The sequence below is a fragment of the Apteryx rowi genome, unplaced genomic scaffold (assembly GCF_003343035.1).
Source record: "Apteryx rowi isolate R43461 unplaced genomic scaffold, aptRow1 scaffold_537, whole genome shotgun sequence".
Lineage (NCBI taxonomy): Eukaryota > Metazoa > Chordata > Aves > Apterygiformes > Apterygidae > Apteryx > Apteryx rowi.
Genome location: NW_020450802.1, coordinates 164,572 through 190,387, shown reverse-complemented (window position 1 = coordinate 190,387; position 25,816 = coordinate 164,572). Strand labels below are relative to the sequence as shown.

At 47.1% G+C, this 25,816-nt stretch overlaps 1 protein-coding gene across 4 annotated transcripts in view; it reads right to left on the bottom strand.

Moving 5' to 3' along the window:
- Positions 1-1,394: 1,394 nt before the first annotated feature.
- ZFHX3 (zinc finger homeobox 3) overlaps positions 1,395-25,816 on the bottom strand; it is a 126,438-nt gene continuing 102,016 nt past the window's right edge. For all 4 annotated transcript variants that reach the window (XM_026081113.1, XM_026081114.1, XM_026081115.1 and 1 more), the window contains exons 7-9: positions 19,557-19,659; positions 12,446-17,902; positions 1,395-4,550 (exon numbers count right to left, since the gene is read on the bottom strand). In XM_026081113.1, coding sequence (XP_025936898.1) covers positions 2,965-4,550; positions 12,446-17,902; positions 19,557-19,659 — 7,146 coding nt within the window. In that variant the 3' untranslated portion in view covers positions 1,395-2,964. The remainder of the gene's footprint in view (positions 4,551-12,445; positions 17,903-19,556; positions 19,660-25,816) is intronic.

Genomic DNA, 25,816 nt, shown 5'->3' with positions numbered 1-25,816 from the left:
GTGGTCCCTCGGGCCTCCCCGCACGTCTCCGCCGCGGCCAGCGCGGGGCGAGGAGCCACGAGCCTGGAAGCCGCCTTTCTGCTCCGCCGCCACGCCGCGCCGCCCGTGCCGAAGGGGAGGCATCCCGCACTGACGGTCTCTAGAAACGTTTAGAAAAAATACAAGGAAATGAATTTATAAAACATTTTAGTGGGTGGGAAGGAGGAGGGGAAAGGAGGAGAGAAATTGCACTATGACCAAGCAATATCATAAAAAAAAAAAAACCAACCCAAAAAACAAAACGAAAGGATTTCAAAAAGAGACCTTGCAGAATTTGACAGATAAAGCTAGTGTTAAATTGTTAACTTGTATCACATAGAGAATCAAAAACAAAACAAACAAAAAAATTTCTATATGATACAGACAGAGTAACATACAACAGTTAAATGGCAAAAAATATATATATATATATTTCATAGAATTACAAACAAGATAAAATAATGGAAAACAAAAACTGTACAACTTTAGAATTTAAAAAATGTTCATCTCAAACACGGGGAGAAATACAAGAATTTTTGTTAAAAGAAACAGTTTGTTAAAACAGCAAACGTTTTGTGTACTTGTTTTTGTTTTTGACACCTTATGCTACAACTGGATACCGGTAGGAATATTAGATGGTACTCTCTTTAGTATTGTCTACTTAAAAAACAATTAAAAAAGGAATTTGCACTGTGCATTAGCCTAGTTAGAAATATGTACAACAGTTCAGGATCTAGTCTTTCATTAAACTAAAACCAAAAATTCATAAAAATAAAAGAGTCCCGCTAAAAACTGAAATCCGTTTTTCGTATCTCGGAATGCTCCAGTCTCTCGCAGAGTCGACAAGCGGCTTCAGCACTGGGAAAAGAAGCCAGGGGTGAACCATGAACCTGCATTCACAGTCTTCGACGTTCCCTTTCGAAACATGAGGAGGATGAGGAGGGTGGGGAAGAAGAACTTCACACTTTTGGGGGCAGAGGAGGGGAAGGGGGAGGAGATTGTTTCTGTTGACATTTGGCTACGGAAGTGAAACAGCAAGCATCTACTCGTCTCCAAAATCTACATTTTAGCAGCACAAAGTTTTCCTTTCAAAGTCCAGACCGTAAAAGGTGTGTGTGTGTGCGTGTGTGTGTGTGTGTTTTCCACAACAGGAATACAGAGATTAACATAAACACAAGYGCCTCACGTACAGTTTCTTCTCGGCTCTCTGTACATCGCTATCGGGTTCTTTTCGGGCTGCACCTCTGGGCCACTCGCCACTCAGACTGCCTAACACAAGGACAAAACTTTGAAATAGAAACTCGTCTTTTGGTATGTGGAATTTTCATTAAGAGTTGTCTCTCTGCTTGCAGAAGAAGCACAGATAACAACCTGGGTACTTTTTTTATTCTTTTCTTTATTTAAACTTAGACTTGTTTGTTTAAATCAGAAACAAATTCTCAAGTAAAAAGAATCCTTTTTGCTCATTCTGCACCAGTGGTGAAAGGGTATGTCTTTGGATTTTATTTAAAGCATGAATTTTCTTTAGAGAAAAAAATGTAACAAAAACTTTTTTTTAAAAGAAGGAACAGAGTGCAGCCTAATTACACAAACAGAAACAAATGCTTATAGTTTAGGAACAGAGTCKTTGAAGCATTTACAAAATGAGGAAAAGAAGAGGAAAAAAAGGAAAAATGGAAAATAAGAAAGAGATAAGTGCACAAGGGTAACAGACATAGGTAAATCGTATGTATACGCCTTAAAAAGTTTCAAACCCCCAACAAAAAATATTCTGCAAGGGATCCTACTGACCCCCCAAAACCCTTTGAACTTCTTTCTTTAGTTTTTATAAAATAATTATGCAACCACCCTCTAAGAAATGAAGGTAGCAACCATAAGTGGAAGATTACAGGATGGGGAAAATGGGGAATAAAGGTACAAAGGGGAGAAAAGCTTAGGCGAGTCAATGGATTGCAATCTATCTGGCTAGGAATGAACAAGACAACATCAAATGAGAAGCCGTCAGCTGGACCATACAAAAGCTAAATGTACACAAAAGGGTTTTTTCTTTTAAATCTACCATACTGCTTCAGTTCATTTCCAATGCAACAATCTACTCAACACCAAAAATGGTCATATCTATCATAAATACAGAAAGTCAGTTGTTTTAAAACTTATTTTTTTAAGCTCCGAGTCCTCAACACTCTTTGTGTGTTTTTTTTTTCTGAAAAGTGGGAGTGCTTAACTTTTCCCCTTGAAATTGGCTTCAGCAGAAAAGCTACCCTTAAAATCCCCAAAAAGCTAAAGCAGTTCACATTGTTTTTCTCTTGAATACTTTCTGCCCATTTTAAATTAACAAAAAAAAAAAAATCCTTTTCTGGAACGAAAACAAAAAAAACAAAACAAAAAACCCCAAAACAAACAAAGGAAATTATATATATATATATAAAACAATGATTCTGAAAACAGAACAAAGTGTGAGCGATTGACCTGAGAATAAAAAGACATTACATTTCTTTTTTCTTTTAGCAAGCCATTGGTATCTGAATGCTAAGATAGCAAGAAATTTAAAACTGTAACAAGGTGGGCTGCTTTCCCATACAGTGCATGCCGGCCTCTGCTGTGCTATCGACGTGGGGCGTTATTGAAAAGGGGCAATATACAAGGGGTTTAAGCTCCAAAGACAGTAAGGAGGCAGTATGGACGTTTGTCTCCCAGACCAACAGTACCTTCAAAAGGACAAATGTAACAGTTTTTTTTTTTTAAATTTTATTTTATTAAAAGAAAAAAAAAAAGTAAAACCCACCGGCATTGTTATATGGGAAAACAACCCACGCTTTTTCTTTTTTCTTTTTCTTTTTTTGGTTAGAAGCTTTGGAATTGCAGTTAGTCTATTTTTGAAATTGGTTTGTTATTAATTTTTTTTTTTTAATTTAAATTCATTTTTTTATTGTTCATCTTCAAAGCTTACAATCTGAAGGTGTCCATTCCTACGCTAGTTAGACCACTGTCCTTAGGGCAGCCGGGGTCCTGGGGCCCCTCCACCGGGCTAGCCGGTCCATCTGACTTTTGGCTAACATCCGTGTCAGACTCCTCCGAATAGTCGTCTGTTGGCATCGAGGGCTGAACCCCTGAGGTGCTGCATGAACTTGAGGTAACCGTTGAAGATGAGGAGAGAGGAGGGAAGGGCGGCGGCTTCGCCGGCGGGGCGCGGGGGGCCGCCGGGGGCCAGGGCTTTCTGGAGGCGAGGGGGGAAGCCGAGGGGGGCAGAGGGGGCGGGGGGCTGTCGTTTGAGTGAGCGGCAGACTGCGAGGTAGATGCGGTGCTAGGATCGGGGAGGCAGGCAGAGTGAGGTAATAGACTGGGGTGCTCTTTGGCGTTTCTTGCTGCTCTTGTGATTGTTCGGTGTTTGTGCGGGGCCGACTCGAGATGCTGACTGAGGGCTTCGTCCCCGCACACCGTGCTCTCGCACGCCACGCACTGGTACGAGCCGCTGCCCTTGCCGCCRCTGCCGGTGGGCACGTGAAGCACCATCTCTTGCAGGTTCACCACGGACTGGCCGAAGAAGCAGAGGGACTTCAGGTGGTTGCTGGCCGCCTCCTGGTCGCTGAAGCCCGCCTGGCACTTGCGGCAGACCAGCTTGTACTGCACCTTTGGAACGATGAAGGGGTCGCACAGGGAGTCCGCGCTTTTGCTCTCTGCTTCGGGCTCTTCTGGGGGTTTGGGCAGGAGGGGGGACACCTCACGGGGTGCGTTTTTCTGCTCTTCTTGCTTGGGGGGTTCTTTGGCAGGGTCTTTGTCTGGGGTGGCAGCCCCCGCGGGGACTGGGGTTTGGCTTCCTTTGGGCGGCGGCGCTTTCGGCGGCGGCGGCGGCGGCTGCGCTTGCCGCTGCTGCTGCTGCTGCTGCTGCTGCAGTGCCTCCTGCAGACTCTGCTGGTATTGCTGGTACTGCTGCAGCAGGGAGCCGGGCGACAGGCCCAGCAGGGCCTGCGACAGCGCGGGGCTGTAGGGGAACAGCCCCTCCATGCCGTACATGGGCTGCAGGTACCCGCTCTGCAGGGCGCCGGGGATCTGGGGCGCGTAGTAGGGGGAAAAGCCGGGGACGAAGTAGGGGAGGAACTGGCTCGTGAGCAAGGTGGTGGGGTCCGAACTGAGGGCGGCCTGCAGCGCCTGGAGCTGGGTGGGCTCCACCGCGTACTCCATGGCGGGCAGCGGGGCCGAGAGCGCGGCCGCTGCCGCCGCCGCCTCCCCCTTCTCCTTCTTGGGCCCCGGCAGCGGGTCCCCCTTCCCCTTGGGCGCCTTCTCCTTCTCTTTCGTCTTCTCGCTCTCCTTGTCCTTGCGCGGCGGTGGCGGCTGCTGCGGCGGCGGCGGCTGCGGCGGCGGGGCCGTCGCCKGCGGCGGCTGCGGGGCCACGGCGGCCGCGGCTTGTGCTGGGGTGGGCGAGCTCAGCGAGGCCGAGGGCTGCTTATTTGGTAATCCAGAGGTGGGGAGGCCGGGCGAAGGGACGCTTGTGCTGGGCAGGCCCATCAGGTTGGGTTTGGGAGAAGTTAAAGCTGCAAGAGGGAGGAGAAAGAGGTAAAAAGTAACTGGGCGCCGAGCAGCGGCAGCAGCACGAGGCGCCCGCTGCGCCACCTGCTTCCCAGCACGGACGCTCGCCTGCTCCCGAGTGCCCCAGGAAGCCAGGCCGGCGTCGAGCCCCGACCGGAGGCTGAGCCCCTGGTCYGCGCCGCCCCGGGCCAGTCCTTCCCCTCGCACGCGCCGGCTTCTCCTCCGCGCAACGGCAACGACCGGCGCAAGCTCACGCGCTGCAGCAGCGAAGCCCGCAGAGCCCGTCCGCTGTTCCCGTTTTCTCCGGGCGCGGGGGTGCTGCCCCGCTCCCGGGACGCGGCTGCCTCGTCCTCGGATAGGTGCCTCCCCGGCTGCGCTGCCGGGCGGCACGGGAGCGATGCACCACCGCTCCTGGGAAGCTGGGCACAAGGCCCCATTGCTACTGCAGCTTTCCATCTAACAACAGCTAATTGGTCCTGGACTAAGAAAGTATTAAAAATACATGAAAAATAATGGAAAGAGTGGGAGCAGGGGAAAGCGGAGAGGAGGAAGGCAGGGCAAGGAGGGAGCAGAAGGAGGTGCAGTCTTTGTCTTATTCTCTTTCCCAGCTCATCAGCTTCCACTTCCCCCAAGCAGGGGAAATCTTCCCCCAGCTGCCAATTTCCATGTCCTGGCAGATGTCTCGCTTCCCCCTTCTAATGGTTGGCAAAATCTACCACTGTATGGCTGAGAAATACTGGCTAAGGATCTGTTTTCCTAAGAAGAGTTATCACGGATAAAGCGTAAAGCAACCCTCAGTGCTCCAGATACTCGGGCTGTCCCCTGCTTGGCGAGGACGGAGCAGCGTCTGCCACGATCCATCACTGGGGAACGGCTGGGGAGCTTCCAAGGGTTCAGAGGGAGAGCAGCCAGGGGAATATTGGTGTGGGCAGCGAGAGCAACAGGAAGGAGCAAGAGCACTTGCCTTGTGACTAATTTGTTTAGTGTACAAAGCGATAAGATGTTTGTTTTGTCCAGACACAGGCTGGAAAAGCAAATAAAACGCCAAGAGTGGGGAGGAGAGACCAGCTGGGAAAGCACTGCGGATGACGGGCGGCACAGGTAGAGGGGAGGGCAAGAGGGAGAACCTGTGACTCTTACGCTGTCCAGGACACCTTGACGTCAGCCAGCCAGTCTAAACCCGGCATCTCTGTCTACTGAGGAATACGCCGTGCAGTGACAACTGTGAAGGCAGGAAAATCTCCGAATGCAAGAAGCCATAAGAAACAAATGGTCGTTCTCTGCCGCACGCTAAGCACTCTCACGGAGAGACAGCCCATTCCACTAGGACCTCCTCCTTCCCTTCTGTTTGTGGCTTTCAGCATTCACAGCTGTGACACTCAGACACACGTAAGGGACCTGAATGTCCAAATCTCACTCAGCGGTGCGGGAATCTCTTTGGAGGCAGGACTTTCACCACCTCCCGAATCTGCACAGCACCTACCACGTGCAGGCACTACGGCTGCAAAGCACGGACAGGACCGTGGCTGTACTCTCTCTCCATGTCTCCTACGGGCAGATCTCTTGCAACACTGCCACCTCCTCATCACTGCAGGCACTCACTTAGAAATGTCTATTTGAAGAAGAAAAGTAGTTAACCCTGAAGAGGGATTTGTAAAGAAAATACGCAGCCATGTTGGCTGCTCTGGGCCAAGCACCTTTAATGACCATGCTTACATTCTGTAAGAAGAAAGAGGATTAGACTATCCAAAAAACACTACCAGAAAAGAAAAACAAGGGAGTTTATTCAAGAAGGGAGAGGCAAAGCATTCTCACAGCAATCATCCTAGTCAATGCTAACACTTCTCTCCACCACCCCTTTCTTCAGCTGTGGCTGGGTCATCCCAAAGGACAAAGTCATTTTCTTTCCCCACTTTGGCTCTGGCCAAACAGATGCTCTTTCATCTGCCTGTATTCATGTTACTCTTTCATGTGTCACAGCTAACTGCCCTCACCCCTACCTGCAGGGCATACCAAGTCTAAAATGCCATTTTTCCAAAAGAGGCAGACGGAAGAGGGGTACAAGAGAGTCTCCGGAGGGACGCAATGGGAAAGGAGGCACCAGGTTAGCAGGGTCCCTGAGCAGGAGGAGAGAGGGGAGCATCTCAGGGCTGGAGGCAGTGGAGGACATTTGGTGAGAGAATAAAGCGGATCTTAGGTGGGTTGATGAGGAGCCTGGGGCAGCTCAAGGCAAGGAATGAGCTTTGCGACAGAAAGGTTGTCAGCAGGAGCGTTTGAGTTGAAAAGAGCTGGGGATCCAGGGCACGTGAGCTGGGGATTGAGCCTGGGAATCCAAGTGGCTCTTGGGGAAGGAGTGGGTTTTCCAGACAAGACTCTTCTTCACCTCCAAGAGTTACTAGGTGCTCAGAATCCCTTTTTGATATTGGAAGCAAGGAAGCCAAGCCATGTGCCTTTTGTTATGCATAGGCACAGGGTCATAAAACTGGAACAGCAGAAAATACTACATTTGCAAAAATTAATCAGATATTTACAATTTACTAAAAGAGAGAAAATCACCCCACTTCACAGACAAACTGAAGAGAGGCAAGCGCCCTCAAGAATATTCTCAATGCAAACAATGCACCTAGCTTTTTTGAGCAACTTGAACAAAACTTTCTTAGAATTGTCCCCTGCACAATGGAATTATTCCAGTTCCCTGAACTGGACTTGCTCTTTTCTGAAGACACTTCTTCCCCTTTCCAGGATGTAACTCATTCATTAACTGTGGGTGAGCACTGGATGTGCAAATCCAGTCTGCAATGATCAAAACAAATTAGAAATTGTTGTACCTTGGCTTAATTCCCTGATTTCTTTTTTCCCCAGACTGAAACAGACAAAGGAAGGTCCTAGTTGGAGAACACTCAACAAGGAGAGACCTATTCAGGAAACTGGACAAAGTCCGTGTTCACATCCACACTTTTCCTTTCAACTTCCCACAGGAGCAACTGTAATTTTTGTTATCACCCACAAAATGCTGATACAGATGAGGCTGCATTGTTACTACTGGAAGTACAGCTGCACAGGTTGACAGCAGTAGGAAAATAAGTCTTAATGTAAAGGTGGCCTCAAAACAAAGCCATAACCCAGTTTTGTCTTTCCCTTGAAGACTTCCCTAGCTGCATCAGTTGGTCTAGCAGAGAACATGAAAGACAGCAGAGGGTATTAGAACTAGATCATTTACTAAGAAGCAAAGAACTGTATTTCTATTTCCTCAAAAAATCTGAAAATTCATAGTTATTGTTTCACTGACTCCTTCAGAATTCCCAAATGATTAACAATTAATGTCATGCACAGGTCCTGTTCCTACATCTGCACTAAATGGTTGTTCCTTTGGCTGAAGGGCTCTAAAAGAAGGAAAGCACTGTGCCAAGTGGAGATGACACTAGATACTGTCAAATCTTGTTAAATTCTCCACAGATTAGAAAGCCCTGGTCATAGCAACCGAAAAGGACTGAACAGGCTAAGTCTAAGTTATTTTGTCCTTATTGGGCAGCTGTTCATGGATCCACAACCTCAGACACAGCCTCTCCCTTCCAATATGAGATGCTTTAGGCACACAGCTTCTGTGCCATTTCAAAGTTTTTGCGGTATTCAGATTTCCCCTAGGGCAAGAACATAGTATTTTGGGCAGAATTAAAAGCACTGTAATATATTCTCACAAAGGAGATGGATTAACGGTGGAATGCAAGTCTGCTAATCTTCCCAACAGCAGGAATAGCCAGTAACAACACAGTCCCCTGGGTATCGATTGCTACTCTCACAGCTGATAGCAACCGGGGCAAGAGGAGCGTGGCTGAAAGAGTTTGAAGCATTAGTCATGTCCACTGCAGTTGGCACACACACTCCTAAAAAGGAACACTTTGTTCAGGAAGTCTCTTGATGCCATTAGGGGAAAATAAAAATAAAACAAAGCTCTAATTTTCTCACAGGCACAGCCCCGTATGCTCAGTGATTCCACAGCCATGGAATTTGCTGCAGGATCCACCCCCTACCGCAAAACCACTTGACAAAAACTAACCTTTCATTAACAAAGTTCCAGTCCTTTCAGCTGCAGTGACAACTGTTCAAAGGTGAACTGAGTATGAACAGTTGCAGAACTAGGACATAGCAATTGGTGCACAGTAACTTTTATTTGAGGTTGTACCTCTTATATGATATAGCCGGGAGGGCAAGGGGGGAGAGAGACGGTGCTTTTGGGGATGGTTCAGAGCAAGGTGGCAGCTGAAGGTGTTTTCCAAGAGGAAACACACCAGCAGGGAAACAGCTGTGCATAGCGCTGGTGGTGACTGCTGGCAGGGAAATCCAGCTGCCATGGGGCTCCTTTACCCTGTGAAGACAGTAAAAAAAGGACCTGAAAAGAGCTAGGAACTGGAGCCAGTTTCAGCAGAGCTGCAACTGCCCCATGTATCTTGGTGAGGTGTTATACCATCAAAATCAATCTTGAGAAACGTAGGCATCCATAACCATCTCATTCCTGTCGCTAGCAGGCAGCCCCCATTACACTCATCCTTGGCCAGACACAGACAGCAGGACCTGGGGCAGAGAAGCGCTAAACCGGGCAGTTGAAGGAGGGAGCACAAGATTTAAATTCTGTGCAAAGATATACATGCCCTGTTCCTCTGGCTTCTGGATAACCAGCCACAGACTACTGCCTGCACAGTCACATCACGTGAGCCCATCGCTTAACACTGTCCTGTAAAGTTACCTAGCCAGCTAGGAATTCCTGCTTCTCAAAACATAGCGCAGGAACAAATTTCTTGCAGCATCGTGTTTTGAGTAGTAGTTGGCAGCTAAGGGGGGCACAGGGGTCTCCAAAACCTGCCTGCAATACACCCCGACAAAAACAGCTCATTCTTCCATAGCGCTGCATTCATCCACTGACTCTGAAAACCTGCATGCAGAGTTGGCCTCCTGAGTAAAGGGGAGGAGACAAAACCGATACGGCTCCACAGAGGACAGGCTGCTAAAGGAAACTAGCAGGAGGGCGTGAGGAGGAGGGAGGCTAAGAGCCCCGGAGAATTCAGCAAAGACTGAAGCAAAGCCCTTCGGAAACCTGCAACTACTCTTGGTGCTGTATCGAGACAATAGTGATTTGTAAAGGTATGAAGTGAGCCTCCATGCAGCAGCCTTATAGATTTCAGATAAGGGCGTACTATGGATAGATGCCATTGAAGCTGATGTCCCCTAGCTGAACAGTCCCTGTGAGGTTCAAGCACAGGAGCAGTGGCTAATTCATAACATTCCTGGATGCACAGCCTTATCTATTTTGACAGGCTCTGAGCTGAGATGTCCTGACCTTTGGAGCTTTATCTAAAGGCCACAAATAGTCTGATTGACTTTCTAAATAGCTTAGTCCTGTTTAGGTAGTCACTGATTGCTTTTAACATTCATAGTATGTAGCCTCATCTCCTCAGGACACATACTGGTCTTTGGAGAAAAATAAAAACAACTGTATAGATTGAAAGTGCAAAAATGTAATTGTAGATCTTGTTATAAATTTGAGGTACTAAGTGAAAAGCACAGAGGCAATCTGTGATAGGCTGACAATATAATTTGCCAAAGAGATCCTCTTGGCCTAGCTCTGGCCACTGAAATGAGATCTTCTGTAAGAATAAGAATAGCATGAAAAGGTCCTGGCACACAAAGGTTCCCTTCAGGCATGTAGCTAAGACTAGATTCAAGGAGCAGGAATGGGCAGCATCCCTGAAGAGAGGAATATCTCTTAAGAACTGTTTTTAAAAATGCTTTAATTACAATGAACTATGCCCACAACCATAGTCAAGAACTACTTTACTTTCTTTAGAGGAAAAAAAAGAGTTCTGTAACCATGCAGAAAAGGCTTGCAGAGGCCCAGCTTTGACAGATTCCAAAAGAATCTGCTCTGATCTCTTACGCTCTCCAGTAGGACATTCTCACATGAGCATCAGCAACCATGCTATAAGGCATTCCCCTCTGCTGCTTTGGTGGAACAAAGGATCTTACTCCAAGAGACAGAATCATCTTTGGACAGGCTGAAACCCATCAAATACACTGAGACTTAACTCTTTTTCATCTGTCAGCGGCAGACATTCCAGAGACGAGCAGCAATGGAGAAAAAGGTGAACAGAGCCACTTTCCCTCCACAGTCAGAGAACGATGCCTGTTTTGAGAGACGGGTCTCTGGTGCTCTCTTTTGGATGTTATACCACAGTGTCATTGCAGCAACATACTAACTTCAGGTTCCAGTACTGTGATTACAGTGAACAACTCTGCAGCCAACCCACTCTGCAAACAGCAGATGAGCCATTCAGGTCCCACACAACTGCTTGTGCCAGATGGTCTCCTTTTGAAGCAGACTATTGTCTAAGGTTTTGATTTACTTATTCTAAGACTTACCTCCTAGATGACAAATAAAGAAGGTTGCTTTATTAACATGACATAAACGTGTTACCTGGCAGCATTTGCACTGTGTTTTTCAATCTGTCTGTTGGAAAAGGAACTTAAGAGGCAGCCTGCTGACTAAAAGCATCAGAAAGTCTGAATGGAGACTGATATCACTCTGATTTCTGATAAAGAAGCCAGGAAGACTCTCAGATCCTATCTAGACTTCACACTACAAATTATAACTCATCATTAGCTAATTAGTTCAGTACAATGAGAGAAAGTTATCATTTCAGGACACTGTCTAATAGTGTTAGACCTGTATCGCTGTAGCATAGAAAGGCAAGGCGCATACTGGGATATGGTATAATGCTCCTAGGCGTTATACCATAACAGGCTTTCCAACCTGAGACAGATTCAGCCTATTGCTTAGACAAGATACTTGGAATTAGTTCTAGGGATATCTGTGTAAATGTAGAGAGGCCCCGGCGAAAGTCAACTGAAATAAAAATCAGGATCATCAGAAGTAAATGGAAAAGTCTGCCAAGCGAAAGTAAGTCTCCTAGAGAACATGAATTACTCTTTCACAAGTTGCAATTCAGAGAGATACTCTGGGGTACCAGAGGTGAAGTAAGGCCCTTGGATCAAGTTTTCTAGGTCACTGCTAGACTACTGAGCAGTACCTCGCACTGCCAGTGTTTGCTATGCATCATATCCCTTCCACCTCTCTACCAGGTACACAGGAAAGGAGCATCCTGAAAAAAAACCAATGTCTGATCTCTGGGCTTAGGCTACTCAAAGGACTATACCAAATTTCATTTTCTGAAGTACTGTTAGAAAAATCGTATTAAAATACAAAGAATGTTTGTCCCATGACTATGCTGTTGTTGGTCGAGAAGGTATTTTCAGATCTGAATGCCAGCCACCACTAAAAAAACAGTCCACAGCTGCATGGCCAGACACAGGACTTGTCCTGGAGGCCACTATAAGGACATTACATAAAGATCTTCCAGATTTCTGTCACTGCTGCTATGAGGCACTTCATACTTTTCCCTAGAAACAGTTCAGAATTCTTGAAAACTTGGGATGGCGTTACATAAAACTGAATGTAATATCAAAAGGAAAGATAGAATGAACAATGCATTCAGCATATTTGTCCTTTTCATGTTCTGTTTGATAAATCCTCTATTTACCATTTCCTTGAAGGTGCTTCAAATTTTTTTAAGTCTGTGCTAAGGAAACAGAAATATGCAGCACGTCTGGATCTTGCTCTGCTTCAGACTTTGCTAGAAAACCTGAATTCAGGAATTAAAGAACACCTATTGCTTATACCTTTAATATAACTTTAAAATACCTATTGCTTATACCTTGTCAAGTAAACATGCTCAACTAAAGGGCCGGGTAGCCTATTATCAGACATTCTCAAGGGAACATTCACTTGTGCTAAAGGTGCCCGAAGTTAAGCTGTGTCTTTGAGCAATGTGATAATATCCATACCCACCTGTGTTGGATGGAGTAAAGCCTGGTAAGGATGGGCTGTTGAGGCCTGGGAGCAAGACTGGAGGGATGCCCTGTAGTGCTGGGTATGCAGCAGGAAGGTTAAGAGCTTGCAGGGGGGTATTATCAAACATGCCCTGCTGTTGAGCTGCCAGACCAAGAACCTCATTGGCTTTTTTGATCCGGTCCAACTCCTGCTGAGCCATCAACTGACGTACAGTAGCTGGGTCAAAATACTCCTTTTCCTTATCCAACTGGCTTCCAATGGTTTCTTTAACTTTGGAGATATGCTGTTGAGAGAAGATATGGTCACGTACAGACAGTCGAGCGCTGTACTTGATGCCACACAAAGTGCACTCTGTTTTGGGTCCCTCATAACTTGTTTGGTTTATACCAAAATGCTTGGCCATGCTGAGTTTGGACTTCTTCTCCTTTGCCCTAGCATTCTGGAACCAGACCTGAACAACTCTCTTTGGCAGTCCAATGTCATTGCCCAGGACCTCACACTCCAGCATGGTAGGTGTCCTGTAGTCATTAAAGCATGACTTAAGAACTTTTAGCTGGAGATTAGTCATCTGAGTGCGAAAGCGTTTCTGTCCGGGCCGATCCCCACTCTCTCCAGACTTGCTGGCTGAACCACTTGCACCAGGGCTGGGTGAGCAGGGGTCTGCAAGGCTGGATGTTTCACTATAGTCCACAGTACCTTCATTATCGTACTCTTTGCTGTAAAAGCTGGGGGCTGGGCTGACTAGGCCTGAAGACAGCCGATCTTCATATTCAGACATTGCTATCATGGCAGCCTTTGTCAAACCTTCGCTGGGTCCTGATGCTGATTTGGTTTCGGTTGCAATCCCTGTTGCACTATCATTGTCTGCGTTCCCTTCATCTCCTGTTGTAGTGTCTGTGATTGCAGTGTTGACAGAAGAGCAGTCATCGTTGTCCAGCTTTGTTTGGTCAAAGCTTAGGTTGACTGAGGACATAGAGGGACTCTCAAAGTCTTCTATCCCTTCTACCTTAATGGAGGACGGACTCAGCAGAGTTCGAGGTGACAGTTCCATGCTCTTGTTCACTGGGGAGAGAGGAACACTCTGACCATCACTGCTCGTTGGTGGCATGTGGGAAAAGCTTGCTCCATCAAAGATGTCACCCTTCATTTGGAGTCCCCCATCACAATCTAAGAGCATAGCAGACAAAGTCAAGTTGTATCCAGCTCGCTTGGCCTCATGCCAATGACGGGATCGGATATGAGCTTCAAGAGCTGTCTTTGCTTTAAAGAGAGCTCGACAGAAAGGACACCGTCTGTGGGCTTGGGCAGGCCCTACAGCTCTGAACTGTCCCTTCCTTTCCCGTGCGCGGGTGTTCTGAAACCAAACTTGCACCACACGTTTCTTTAAGCCCACTTCATGTGCAATGTGATCCAACATTTTCCGTGTTGGGTTGGAGTCAAGCAAATATTTCTGATAAAGAATTTCCAGCTGCTCTGGGGTAATCGTTGTCCTTAGACGTTTATCCCTTTGTGGTTCTTCTCCTCCGGTCCCACTGTCATTTTCTCCTGGACTTGCACTGGCCTTTTCCTCCAGCTTTCTCTTCAGTGTGTTCATTGTGGATGTTGGTGTTGACGGTGAAGTGGCTGAGCTTGCTGGAATCTGTGGCAATGTTCCAGATAGCAGCTGGCTCGCAAGTAGTGGATTACTGGGATCAAAAAGCATGAAAGGCATATCCAGCGTTCTGTCCAGGAATGGGGGGTGGATAAACTGATTTTGTGCACTCAAAAAGTGAAGCTGCTGATGCTCCTGCCAATGCTCAAAGGAAGGAAATGCCAGCTTACACTGGTCACACTGGTATGGGATTAGCTGAGGAGGTAGGTTTGCCAACTGTTGAGGGGTGGATGTGTGAATGGGTTTGAGGGAGAGATGTGAGAGTTGAGATGGGCTTGGGCTTGACTGTGACAAGGAACACTGAGGGGGTTGTGGAGGGGGAGGCGGCTGCTGCAATGAAGAAGGGGAGGATAACTGTGAAATCTTTTGGTGTGCTGAACTTGTCTTTTGTTCTCCTTGGTCCTGTTGCTGCTGAGACTCTTGCTTTGGTTGCACTTGCTTCTCTTGAGTTTGGTTTTGCTGTGTACTTGGAGGTTCAGACTGCTTTGGTTTCTCATCTGTAGCTTCTACTTTAGAACTATAGGTGGAGGAATCATCTGCCTCAGCAGTGAGCTGCAGAAAAGCTGAGGAGGCTGCATTAGCTGAAGATGTAGGTGTGCTGTAAGCTTGTGAGGGCATTGGTGTGCTGCAGGAGGAACTGGTTGGAGTCAAGAGCTCCATTGCATCCATAGAGTCTTCATTCTGGCTATCATCCTGTCCATCCTCATCCTCATCTTTGTAACAAAGCTTTTTCTGGTGTTTAATAAGATCAAAAATGCGCTGAAAGACTAGGCTGCACTTTTTGCATTGGTAGTTCAAGTTGCTTGTTCTAATGTATCTGTCATTTGTAAGCTCCCGCCGTTCCCCATCTTTGCCTTCTCCCTGATTCTCATAGTTTTTCCGAGCTTTTTGACGGGCGTTCTGGAACCACACCACTATGACACGTGTTGGGAGGTTCAGCAAGTTAGAAAGCTGTTCAAATTCATCATCCTTTGGATAAGCATTGGCATCAAAAAAGTCCTGCAGGACTCTGAGTTGGTAGTCAGTAAAGCGTGTCCTGGAGGACCGCTTGCTTCCCCAGTACTCCTGCTTTTGAGGTTCTGGAGAAGGAGGCCGCGAGTCTATCTTCAGTTCTTCCAGGCTGGTAATGGGAGGATTACTGAAGTTGTATGGGGAATCCTTGTTGCGCTGGCGTTCTTTGAACAGAGTGTTTCTGAACCAGTGCTTGATCACTTTCTGGGGCAATCCAGACTTGTCCGCCATCTCTTTGATTTGTTCCTCACTTGGGGAATTGTTAATATCAAAATACTGCCGAAGGACTCTGAGCTGGTCATCAGTGATCCGTGTGCGTGGCCTCTTGTTCTGCTGCTGCTGGAGAAGGCTAGGGTTGAGCTGATGCTGGTACAACTGGGCCAGGTCGGCAGGCAAAGGGTCTACAGGACCAAGCTGGGGTGGCAGTTGAGCAGGTAACGTTTGTAGTGGCATGGTTTGCATCATAAGTGGTGAAAAGATGGGGAGCTCCATTGGCATAGAGAGCTGGGTGAGTGGCACAGACGGCTGGGCTGGTGCAATCGTAGGAGAGGTAATAGGTGGGGCAGAAGTAGGAATGGTAGGAGTAGAAGCTGGCTGAGGAGGTGCTGGAGGAAGTGGTGGTGGGGGAGGTGGAGGTGGTGGCGGTGGCTCTGGGGTCTGAGGCCTTAGTGGGTACAGTTTATCATAGTGTTCTCTGTACTGTTTGGCAAATCTCTCTAACTGCTTAAAGGGAAAGTAATGTTGGTGAACATGCTCTTGGTGACTCTTCAGAATGAGGATGTTTGAAAAGAACTTGCCACATGTATCGCATTCAAGCTTTTCCAAGTTCTCACCTTGCTCTGTCTTCCCATTTTTCTTCTGCACCTTCTGCTTGTTCTCATTATATTGAATGACGAGCTCAAAGCCGAAGTTTTCCAGCAAGGCTTTCGTGGCATTCCCTCTTGCATCAGATGCAATACGTGGAGGAAGTAAAGAGGGCTCTGAATTATTGCCTGGTGCAAAGTCCTTCTTGTCTTTGGGCTTTAAGTTATCAGGCAGAGGCTCCTTAGACACTGCATTATTGTCTCCCCTCTCTGTATTTTCCCTTTCCCTTGGAGTTTCTTTTTCTTTCTCCTTCACTACAGATTTATTTTTCTTCTCTGGGTGCTGGCTCTGTTGTATAAGGACAGAGTGAGGTTGTGACAAGGAGAGCTGACCTTGCTGCTGTTGTAAGAGCTGTGGATGGCTCTGCTGCGGGAGCTGAACTTGAGCCTTCAGGTCCTCCAGCAAACTTGGACCTGTACCAGTCAGTGTCAGCGCACCGCTGGTGACAGGCAAGCTAACTTCTGGATTGAGCTGGAACTCGGCACTGGGGATGTAAAAAGGAAACAAAAGATGTTGCTGTTGCTGAAGCTGCAGCAGGGTCTCAGTGGTCATTGGAAAGTGCGGCAAAAGTGCTGGGTTGAACAGCTGAGACTGCAGGAGAGCAGCTTGTTGCTGCAGTTCTTGCTGCAGATGGGCCTGGACTTGGGCCTGTGCCTGTGCCAAGGTCTGAGCTTGCTGCTGTTGCTGCTGCTGCTGCTGTTGCTGCTGCTGCTGCTGCCTGGATGCAATCATGTCTGCCAGCTTCTTCCGGTTTACCTCTTTGGGCTCAGAAGGAGAGGAGATATTAGTGCTAACAGGATTGCCCAAGGGAGGAATTCCCACACTGTCACTGGATACCTGGTTGAGTAGGCTGGGAATTGGAGTCACGCCTGAATTACTCGTGTTGGTGGTTGTAAAAGTATTACTGTTGCTAGTGCTCACAGGACTTGGTGTGGATGAACCCAAGGAGAGACTGCTGCTGCTGCTATTGCCAGCTCCATTACTACTGCCACTGCCCCCAGCCGCCTCCAGTTTGGCAGCACGAGCCTTGGTTTGGTGCAGGACAGACCTCATGTGGATCTCCAAGGTAGAGCTCTGACTGTAGGCCACACTGCAGGTGTTGCACTTAAAAGGTTTGTTGTCTGGGCTGCTAGTAGGCTCAGGTTGCCCAGTAGCAGACTCCTGGAGGGCTCTTTTCAATTTATGCAGATGAGAAACTGAATTGTAATGGACCAGGAGAATGTTCTTTTGCGTGAAAGACTCCTTGCAGACTGTGCATTTGTAAGGGCGAGATGGATCTAGGAATTTCTCCATAGTGAAGTTAGGGCCTTTCCTGAAGGGTAAGGCCCTCTTTGGTTCTGAGCCAGAGTCCTCTTGCACCGACCCAGAATCACTACCTGTAGGGCTCTGCTTATCTTCCAAGTCACTCTCTTCCTCCTTATCTTCCTCAACTATTATAGTGTGGTCTTCAGCAAGTGAAGGATCGCCCATGGCAAGGAGGTCCCCGTTGACCAAAAGACCACCATACAGCTGCTGAATGTCAGCTTCACTCAACTCCAGATGGCTGGTTTCCAGGTGCTTCTTCAAGGCCTGGAAGGTTCGGAAGCTGCGCTGACAGAGGCAGCACATAGTGGCTGCTCGGATCACGTGGTACTGAGAATGGAGCTGCAGCTTCTCAATGGTTTTGAATGCCAGGCTGCACTGGTTGCAACGGTATTTGTAGACATGGCGATCAGATACTGGCAGTTGAGGCCGCTTTGCATGAACTTCATTGAAATGCGTCTGCAGGGCTGCTGAACTTTTGAACACCTGGTTGCACCCCTTCTTCCAGCAAAGGAAACCAGAATCCTCCCTGGCCGAGCTCTGATCAGCTGGAACCGGTTTGGGATCTCCACTGTGCTCTGCACTTTCAGATGACAAAAGGCTCTTTCCTGAGTCCTCAGAGATCTCTGTGAAAACAAAATCAGAACAAAACTAGAAGCATGAACAGATGCTGAATGCTCATCTCAAAAAGTTTAGACAAGGCCTACCTCTGCCATCCGTTTAGATTGAAAATAAGAAAGAAACAGCCCTGATTTTGTTTTTGCTTGAGGCTGAACCCAGCTCCAGCACTTTCTTCTCCTGACCATAGGCAAGAGCATTTTTCCCTCACTGTTACTTTGGCTAAGGCTGCCATTTCTCATAGGTTTTCCTTTAGCCCATTGAAAATTACACCAGCACACAAGGGCTGATCAACACCCTCTTTTTGTCTCTGGTATGGCAATGTTATTTTCTCTGCAAGAGGACAGGTATTTCTAACATTTCTCCTGTATCTTCTTTCATTTATTTTAATACCAGCCCATTACCCTTATCATGGCCCATTGCATAAACCTACACAATTTACTTTCTTGCCCACTTTGAATATCTGCAAATTATTCACACACACACACGTTCCCTTAGCTGCATTTATCACCTTTAATTCTTCCTTTTAAGTGAAGGCCACCCATCCACCTATCCATCTTTGCTGTTTTTCTTTGATGTCCTGTCTCTTTTCCAATAAGAAGGTTCCTCAAATTGAATGTAATATTTGAGTCTTGGTCCTATCAAAGCTAAAACCAACAGGAATGAAATTCAGGCCCTGCTGGTGGCAGCTCAAAGGGTGTTCTTTGAGGGACGAGGGGAGAGGAGAGAATAAGCAGTCCTTGCACTGCCACATTTCCAGGGTCTGAGAACACAGTTCTGCTAGAAAAGACAGTGCGGTATGAGTAGAGGCGGAAGAGAGGATCCTACTGTCCAGTGGAGTTCTAGCTACCCTGGCTGTGTCATTGCTGTCCCACCAGGATCTCTCCCTTTGTGCTGCATGCCTGAAAGGAAGCAACAGTTGTCTTAATTCCCAGACTCCTCGCAGACTCTTTCCAGGAGGGCACCATTGAAGGACTATCATCAGGATTGTTTCCCTACCAGGTTTGAGATTAGACACTTCTGCCCATGCAGAGTGATATTCTTATGACGTTCTCACATCATGCTACAAAGCCGGGAGTAAATAGCTGTTAACTTCCAAGCATGCCTTCATAACACAACATGGCAATGAAAAAGGCAGAGGAGCTCTGGGATGGATAAGCACTGCAGAGCCCAAACCTCCGCAGATTGTGTTGGCAATGTATATAATTCAGCTATGATGTGGACCGAGCAAATAGAGCAGAGGTGATAGTAGAGTCTCTGTGGCCAGCAGCAGCAAAATTTTTGGTTTCTCTACCAATTCTCTACTCTGTCTGTTTTTCACTGTTCACATCTGGTGTCCTCCTTTGCCAGGATTCAATGTAATTTCCATGTGAATTGCCACAGAGGGTGAGCTGTGCTCACCTGACTTCTGGTCACCAGCTCGGAGCTGCCCTGCCCTGCCCCACTGCGGGGAGACACAGGGCACTGGCCTGTCTGCGGCACAGGCGATGGGAGACTGCTCTGCTGTGCACTGGCTGGCTGGGGACCTCGGGAGATAGCTGTGCAGCTGGAAATCAAGCAGGTGCAGATGTCCCCAGACACAGTCTCTGGCCCGGGGACCCGAGCTGGGCGAACCGCGAGGCCCCGGCTTACCAGCGGCAGACCTTGCTCAGTGGCACTCACCAGGCTGTTTCCCCGGTTCCTCGGTGCTGGAGTTCCCATCTTTGTCTGGAGCAGTTGCTGGGAGAAACATGCTGCTGGGCATCATCACCTCAGGTGTTGTCACCTGGAAACGGAGGGAGGGAAGGACGTAGGGAGTAGAAAAACACAAGAAAATGTTTTAAACATCTTCAGTGGCAAAATTAGACACCAGTACTGTAAAGTCAGGCGTCACTTTTCATAGCTCACTGAAGACTCATGTTTATTAGACGAAGCTCACATCAGTCAAAAGTGTTTCTACAGTTACATTCTGGACATAATTAGCAGTGCACACTTGAAGAATAATCTTATTATTAATATTTTTTCTTTATGTAGAATTCAGACTTTGATCACTGACAATGTTTTGTCATGGGCTGTGAAACTTCTTGTGCAACCAATTAGGTAGATAAGTTGAAAGGCCCACCTTAAGCTGCTGAAAACATAATAAGGCCCCTAATTAAATCATACCTTGTAAAGTACACTGTAATCTTGAACTAGGGAGCATTGCAGCACTGTTTTCAAAGTGTATCGATGCAGGAAAAGGAGGGGCATGAGAAAGCAGAGTACAAATAAGGAGAGAGGTGACAAAGGAAGGATGAATAAGGAAAGACTAAAAAGACAGTGAATCATCCTCAAAATGAAAAGCTTTTGGTAACCCTTTCCTTGCTCTGACTGATATGGTCCTTTTGCCTCTCTTCAAGTGTTTGTCCAGAACCTGCATTGTCATTACCAGTGCATCTTAAACCTCAAGATTTTTAAAGAGCTGGAAATTTTGTGTGGTTCAACTAGAGACACTCTTTGAAAGAGTCAAATGCTTATACTCATCTTTTTTTTTGGAAAATCACATTCCTTTGTGTGTATCCAGTCACACTGAAAATACAAACTACCTAGCTAGCAGTTTGTGCATGGATGGTATCAGAAGCAGGACAAAATACCCTTTTTAACTTTCAGTCAGTATCTAACAGCATCTTAAAAGCCACCCCACAGCCACAGTTCCCAGAGCAATCACCGGAAGGACAGTCCGGTGCCACCACTGACGTTCACGCGCCTGGCTGCCAGCGCTGGTCACAGGCCTGTGAAGACACCACTACAGCTTTGAGCAGCTGTGTGCTTCCTCGCAGCTGGCACCAAAGGACCATTTCCATTTTACCAGGGCCGACAGTACTTGAAGCAACAGAAACCAAAATCGACTTGCAGTGCTTCTCTTACAGTGCTTGTGCTCCCCACCTCTGCCTGCTGGAAAGGTGAGGTGTAAGAGACGCTCTCCGTCAAGTATGTTTCCTAGAAAAACAAATCTCCCCATCCTTCTATCAGACACTGAGAAGGCCTGTGAACCTTGGATTTTGGAAGAGACTAATGAGGCTGTTACATTCATGGAGTACAGCTTGCTTTCTGCAAGTCTCTGACCGAAGCACATGAGATACTAACAAATCTGAGGCGAAGCTGCAGCCAAAATGCTATAAACCTCTGTGCAGGACACGAAGTCTGCCTTATCTACGCATATGTCAAATCCAAACAAACACAGACTAAATATTGGTTTCATTAAGAAAACGGAAGAAAATCAGGCCATGAAAAGCCTCAGAAACAAAGGTTTGCATACGGGTGGCTCCAGGCACCCACATGGTGCAGAGGAGGGATGCTGAGCCACCGCCGCTTCCGCAGCGAGCAGGTGCGTGAAGGTGAGGAGAGGGAGAGCCACAGCATTTGGCTCTACAGACATCTGCAGGAAAGGCAGCTGACACTGATAAATCACGAGGAGGGAAGCTGAGCACACCAAATTCATTCCACCTTTTATTCTAACCGGGAGCATCTGATGGCTGTGGGTGGTGGGTCACGAGATGTGAAAGGTCACTGGTTAATTCATAGTAACCGGGCTCTGAGGAGGGGGATGAGCAGGGAAGCAGAGGAGGAAAGGCAAGAAAAGGAGCTGTCCCTCTCAGTTTTATCAGCAGGGAGAGTGCTTTCCTAGGATCTTTAGGAATTATGAAAAATAAATCACGAGAAATTAAAAAAACCCCAACAGAGTAGAAAAAGAATAAAATTATCTAACACCTCAGCTGCACATCATTATAGAAAACTGTGGGCTTTTTATACGCATTACAGTAAGGCAGCCATCCCCACTACCAGACTCAGTACGACGGATCAGTAATTGTTTTCATACACTTTAATTAGAAAAACTCAGATGGCTATGAATAATAATGGAAAAGAGAGACTTTTGCACTTGAAAGGTTGAAGTCAATCAAGTGTGAATGACGGCAAAAAAGAAAAAAAAAAAGACACCAATTCATCAGGCCTCTGTTGTCTCGCCGCGTCTTTAATCATAATTCCTGATTGGGATTCAAGAAGGCAGTAAGCAGCGGTTCTTTGTCTGCCTTCACCTTCCGTCAATTAACTCTCCCCGAAATATAATCATCAACCTCACATGCTCCTCTGCATCTTAATCTGGGTCTCCAAACCAATAAGTCCTGCCCTATATATGTTTAAGTAATTACCTTTATCTACCTGCATCTCCATAGCCACAGTTCTCACCCTCCTTCTACCCCTCCCTCCACAAAAGGAAAAAAAACCCACTCTGGTACATTAAATTGTTACAGGCACAAAATCCTGAAAGGCAAAAAGAAAAAAGCTCAGAGGAAAGTGCAGGAAGCTAGAAATTCTAGGTATGGATGTAGGGCAACTGCTGGCAGCCCAGACAGACATGCAAGGCTGCTACTGGGAAATAAAACTTTGAAAATAAGGCACTTGTCTTGCTTCAGCAACTGATCTGGTTCCTGCTTTAGTCATTTACCGGTTCAGCACTGCTCGGGTTTCTCCTTAAAACACCACACCCTTACCTATGCCATTTTCCAGGGCAGGACTACCCTGGCTCTTCATCCTCATGGACCACCACCCGAGCAGGACCAAAGATAAAGAATAATGAAAATGGGCCTCGCACCTCAAATCACTTTGCATTTACACTGAATTCCAGACTCCCCACTTTGAACTATTTTGTCCTTTCACACTGCAAACTCTTTGGAGTAGATACCATTTCCTTGTGTGTGCAGAAGATGTCTTGTGTGTTGTGGCTGCTTTTGTAATACAAATAATAAGAGTATCAAGGGGGGAGGAAGGCTCTGGAGGCCACGGTCACCCAACAGATTAAACAAGGAGTGATGCTCTAAACTGCAGAATTTCATACTTTAGATATATTTAAATTGCACAGCTGTTCAGGTGATAGAGAGGAACGCATTACCTTGAGCACAGGCTGTGTTAGCTCATGTGATCCCACGTGCTCTCTACACCCCTTTCACCTGAGCAGGCAACACCAGGGATGTAATCTGGCATTCATCCTAAAGTGTGCTAAATAACTATCTCCTTGTTTTAATTTCTCTTTAACACCAACTTTTTCACACTATCAACAAGTCAGTCAATTTGAATCATTATTTAAGAAAAACCCTACAAATGTAATGTAACATTACAATTACATTACAGTGTAATTTGTTACATTTGTTGTTATCTTTGAATCTGTTAACTGCTGCAGTGTCAAGGAGTTGGACGAAAACCCCCTGCAATCAAACAAATGGATTACAAGGACAGTCCCTGCTTCGGGGAGCTTGCGATTTGTATTCCCCCTTTCCTCCTTCTATGCATATTCATTTTGCTCTGCCTAATATTAAACTGTAGCCCCTTTGCAGCTGCAGCCATGATATTTTGACCCATAAGCCACCAGCAAAGCCTTTCAGGCCTGGAAAGACTAATCTCCTGCACGCTCAGATTTTCTAATCCACCTCTGCACGCAGCACTGGAAACACTCGCCCCACACCGCCTGCTAGGATTTCCCAGGTCTCTTCTGGGTTATTCTCCTGAACAACATTACTGTACAGAATACAAACGGTCTCCTTGAACTGGGTCACTCTCCTGGATCTTTCTGCCTAAATAAAAATGAGAGATGGGGGGGAATTAGTAGCTCAGCCTATATGCTGTCTTTGACAGCCAAATTTTTGACTATGAATATATAGATATGGTTCAATTCCTGACGTTGCAGCAAACATCCAGCGAGCGCTCTTTGCTCGGAAAGCCGTCACTGACAACAGTGAGGGAACTGACTCCGTCCCTACCCCATGATCTACAGCTGAAGGACTTGCTAGGTTGAAGAGTCAAGAAGGGGAAAGCACTGGCCAGAGACTTTGGCAACCTCTCCCTCTCCGCACATCTAACATGTTTTTCTTGTAGTCTGTACTGAACACAGAAACTTCAGCTTTAGAATTTCACATGGCGATAAACTGCAGAAAACTCAATTATCTGCCTTAGAAGATGGAAGGTACAGCTGAAGTTGCTGGGATAAGCACCTGTGCTTCCAAGTACCCTCCATTTTGGACAAAATTCAGATCCCCTTATGCAGATAAAGTTTCTTTAAGATGAAGAGATCCACTTGTATGCTTGGGCATCCCAAATTGATGGCCATTTCTAAAAATAACGTGGTCCAGTGAACTACTAACTGTTACAAAAAACCCCCAAGGAGCAAAACCATGTCTCCTGCCTCCCTATTCCGTGAATATCTTCAGCAGACCACGCACACTCTGACATGTATTGTCAGCAAAAGATTTACCTGTCACCAGCTTTGAGAACAACCTGTGAGTTTGTTCTCACAGCTGACAACCCACAGCAATGACAAGCGTGGCTCCCGCTACTACTGCTTCCACCATATTTTTAAGATGATGAACCACAGAGCCTCTTAAGAGCACGGACCTGAGGCTCAGAGCTGCAACATCACTCTCGTGACGGCCATGGCAGCATGACACAGGCACGTTCTTGGCACGTCCGAAAAATTAATCTTTGGATAGTGTGAATAGCCAGCTCTCTTTACACATTGGATCCGTCTTCTCTTACTTTCCTCCGGACCGAATGACCGAACATGYGGAGGTTCTACATGGTTCCTCTGTAAATGCCCCAAGAATGCTGAAATCATGTGGCTTTGAAAAGAAAATCTCTAGAAAGGGTCTGAGGAGATGCATTACCATCCCCATGTCCATGCAACCAGGGGGAAATACACATGCAATGCAAGGTTCCCGAACCAGACAAAGGAGGTAATTTCCATTACAAAGAGAGAGAGAGGGTGCTGGAGTGAAAAGCTTCATTAGACTCAGAGAAGCAAAGCGATGGCAGTATACCAAGGTCACTTCTAATTTAGACCATCTAATTGGCAAACATGGCTCCAAATGGCTATCATCTCACAGGGCTCAGAATTAATGAAGCCCGATTATTTTCATTACCTTCATCCGAGATGGAGAATGAGACACAGAGTGAGAGGGAAAGGGGGGAGTAAGAGGGGGCGAGAAGGAGGGAGAGAGAAAAATTGAATGACAGCAGAAGGGAGAGAGCAATAAGAAAAGACAATAGGAAAGAGGAAAAAAATGTAAAGATAGTATGAGAGAGAAGCGAGGATGGCAGAGATAGGGAAGAATTACTTTTAGAGCGAGAGAGAAAAGAAAAAGATGAAAAGACAGCTGGAAACACTGGAAAGACGCCTTAAACAGAGGAAGAGAAAACTGACAACAGAATTAAGCGGAGAGAGGGAGGAATGTGCGGAAAGATAAAGGACGCGGAGAGGGAGGAGGGGGAGCTCCCCATTACGGGAGGCTGCTCAGGAAGCAGCCCGTTCTCCTGTTTTGAGCCCATCAGTCTTGTCAATCGACTACGCTGGCGAACTGCACTTCACCCTCATTAAGGAGCTCTCTGCTGAAGCGGTGCAGGCCCAAGATTAGCAAAGAGGCTGTTATGTGGAAAGATGGCGATCAGACCAGTTCGGGGCTGCCGAAACGCCGCGTAAAATAAACTTTGCCACGTTTATTCCCCGGCCCTGTGGAACGGAAGCAGCAGGAGAGCGCGCGACGGGCCCCCACGCCGCCGGGGCTCCCGCGGGGCGAACGAGCCCCCTCGCCGCGCGCGGCCTCCCTGCCGCCTCCTCGCCGCCGTCCCGCGGGCGCCCCTCTCGCCCACCGCGGGCGCGACGCGACGCGACACGACGGCAGGGCTGGCGGAGGAGCCGCTCCGCGGGAGGAGGCCACCGCTCCGGCTGCTCCCTGTGGGACAGTCGTCCAGGCTGCTCGTTGATATGAAAGGGAAGGGGCATGAAACGCACAGATATGAGATGCTGAGCATAAGCAAGCAGCTGTTACCATGGCAACAGACATATTAGACACTGCAGGTTCCTGAAAGGCGTCTGATAAGGTATTATTAACTGGAGCCTCCTCCAAACGCCGAGT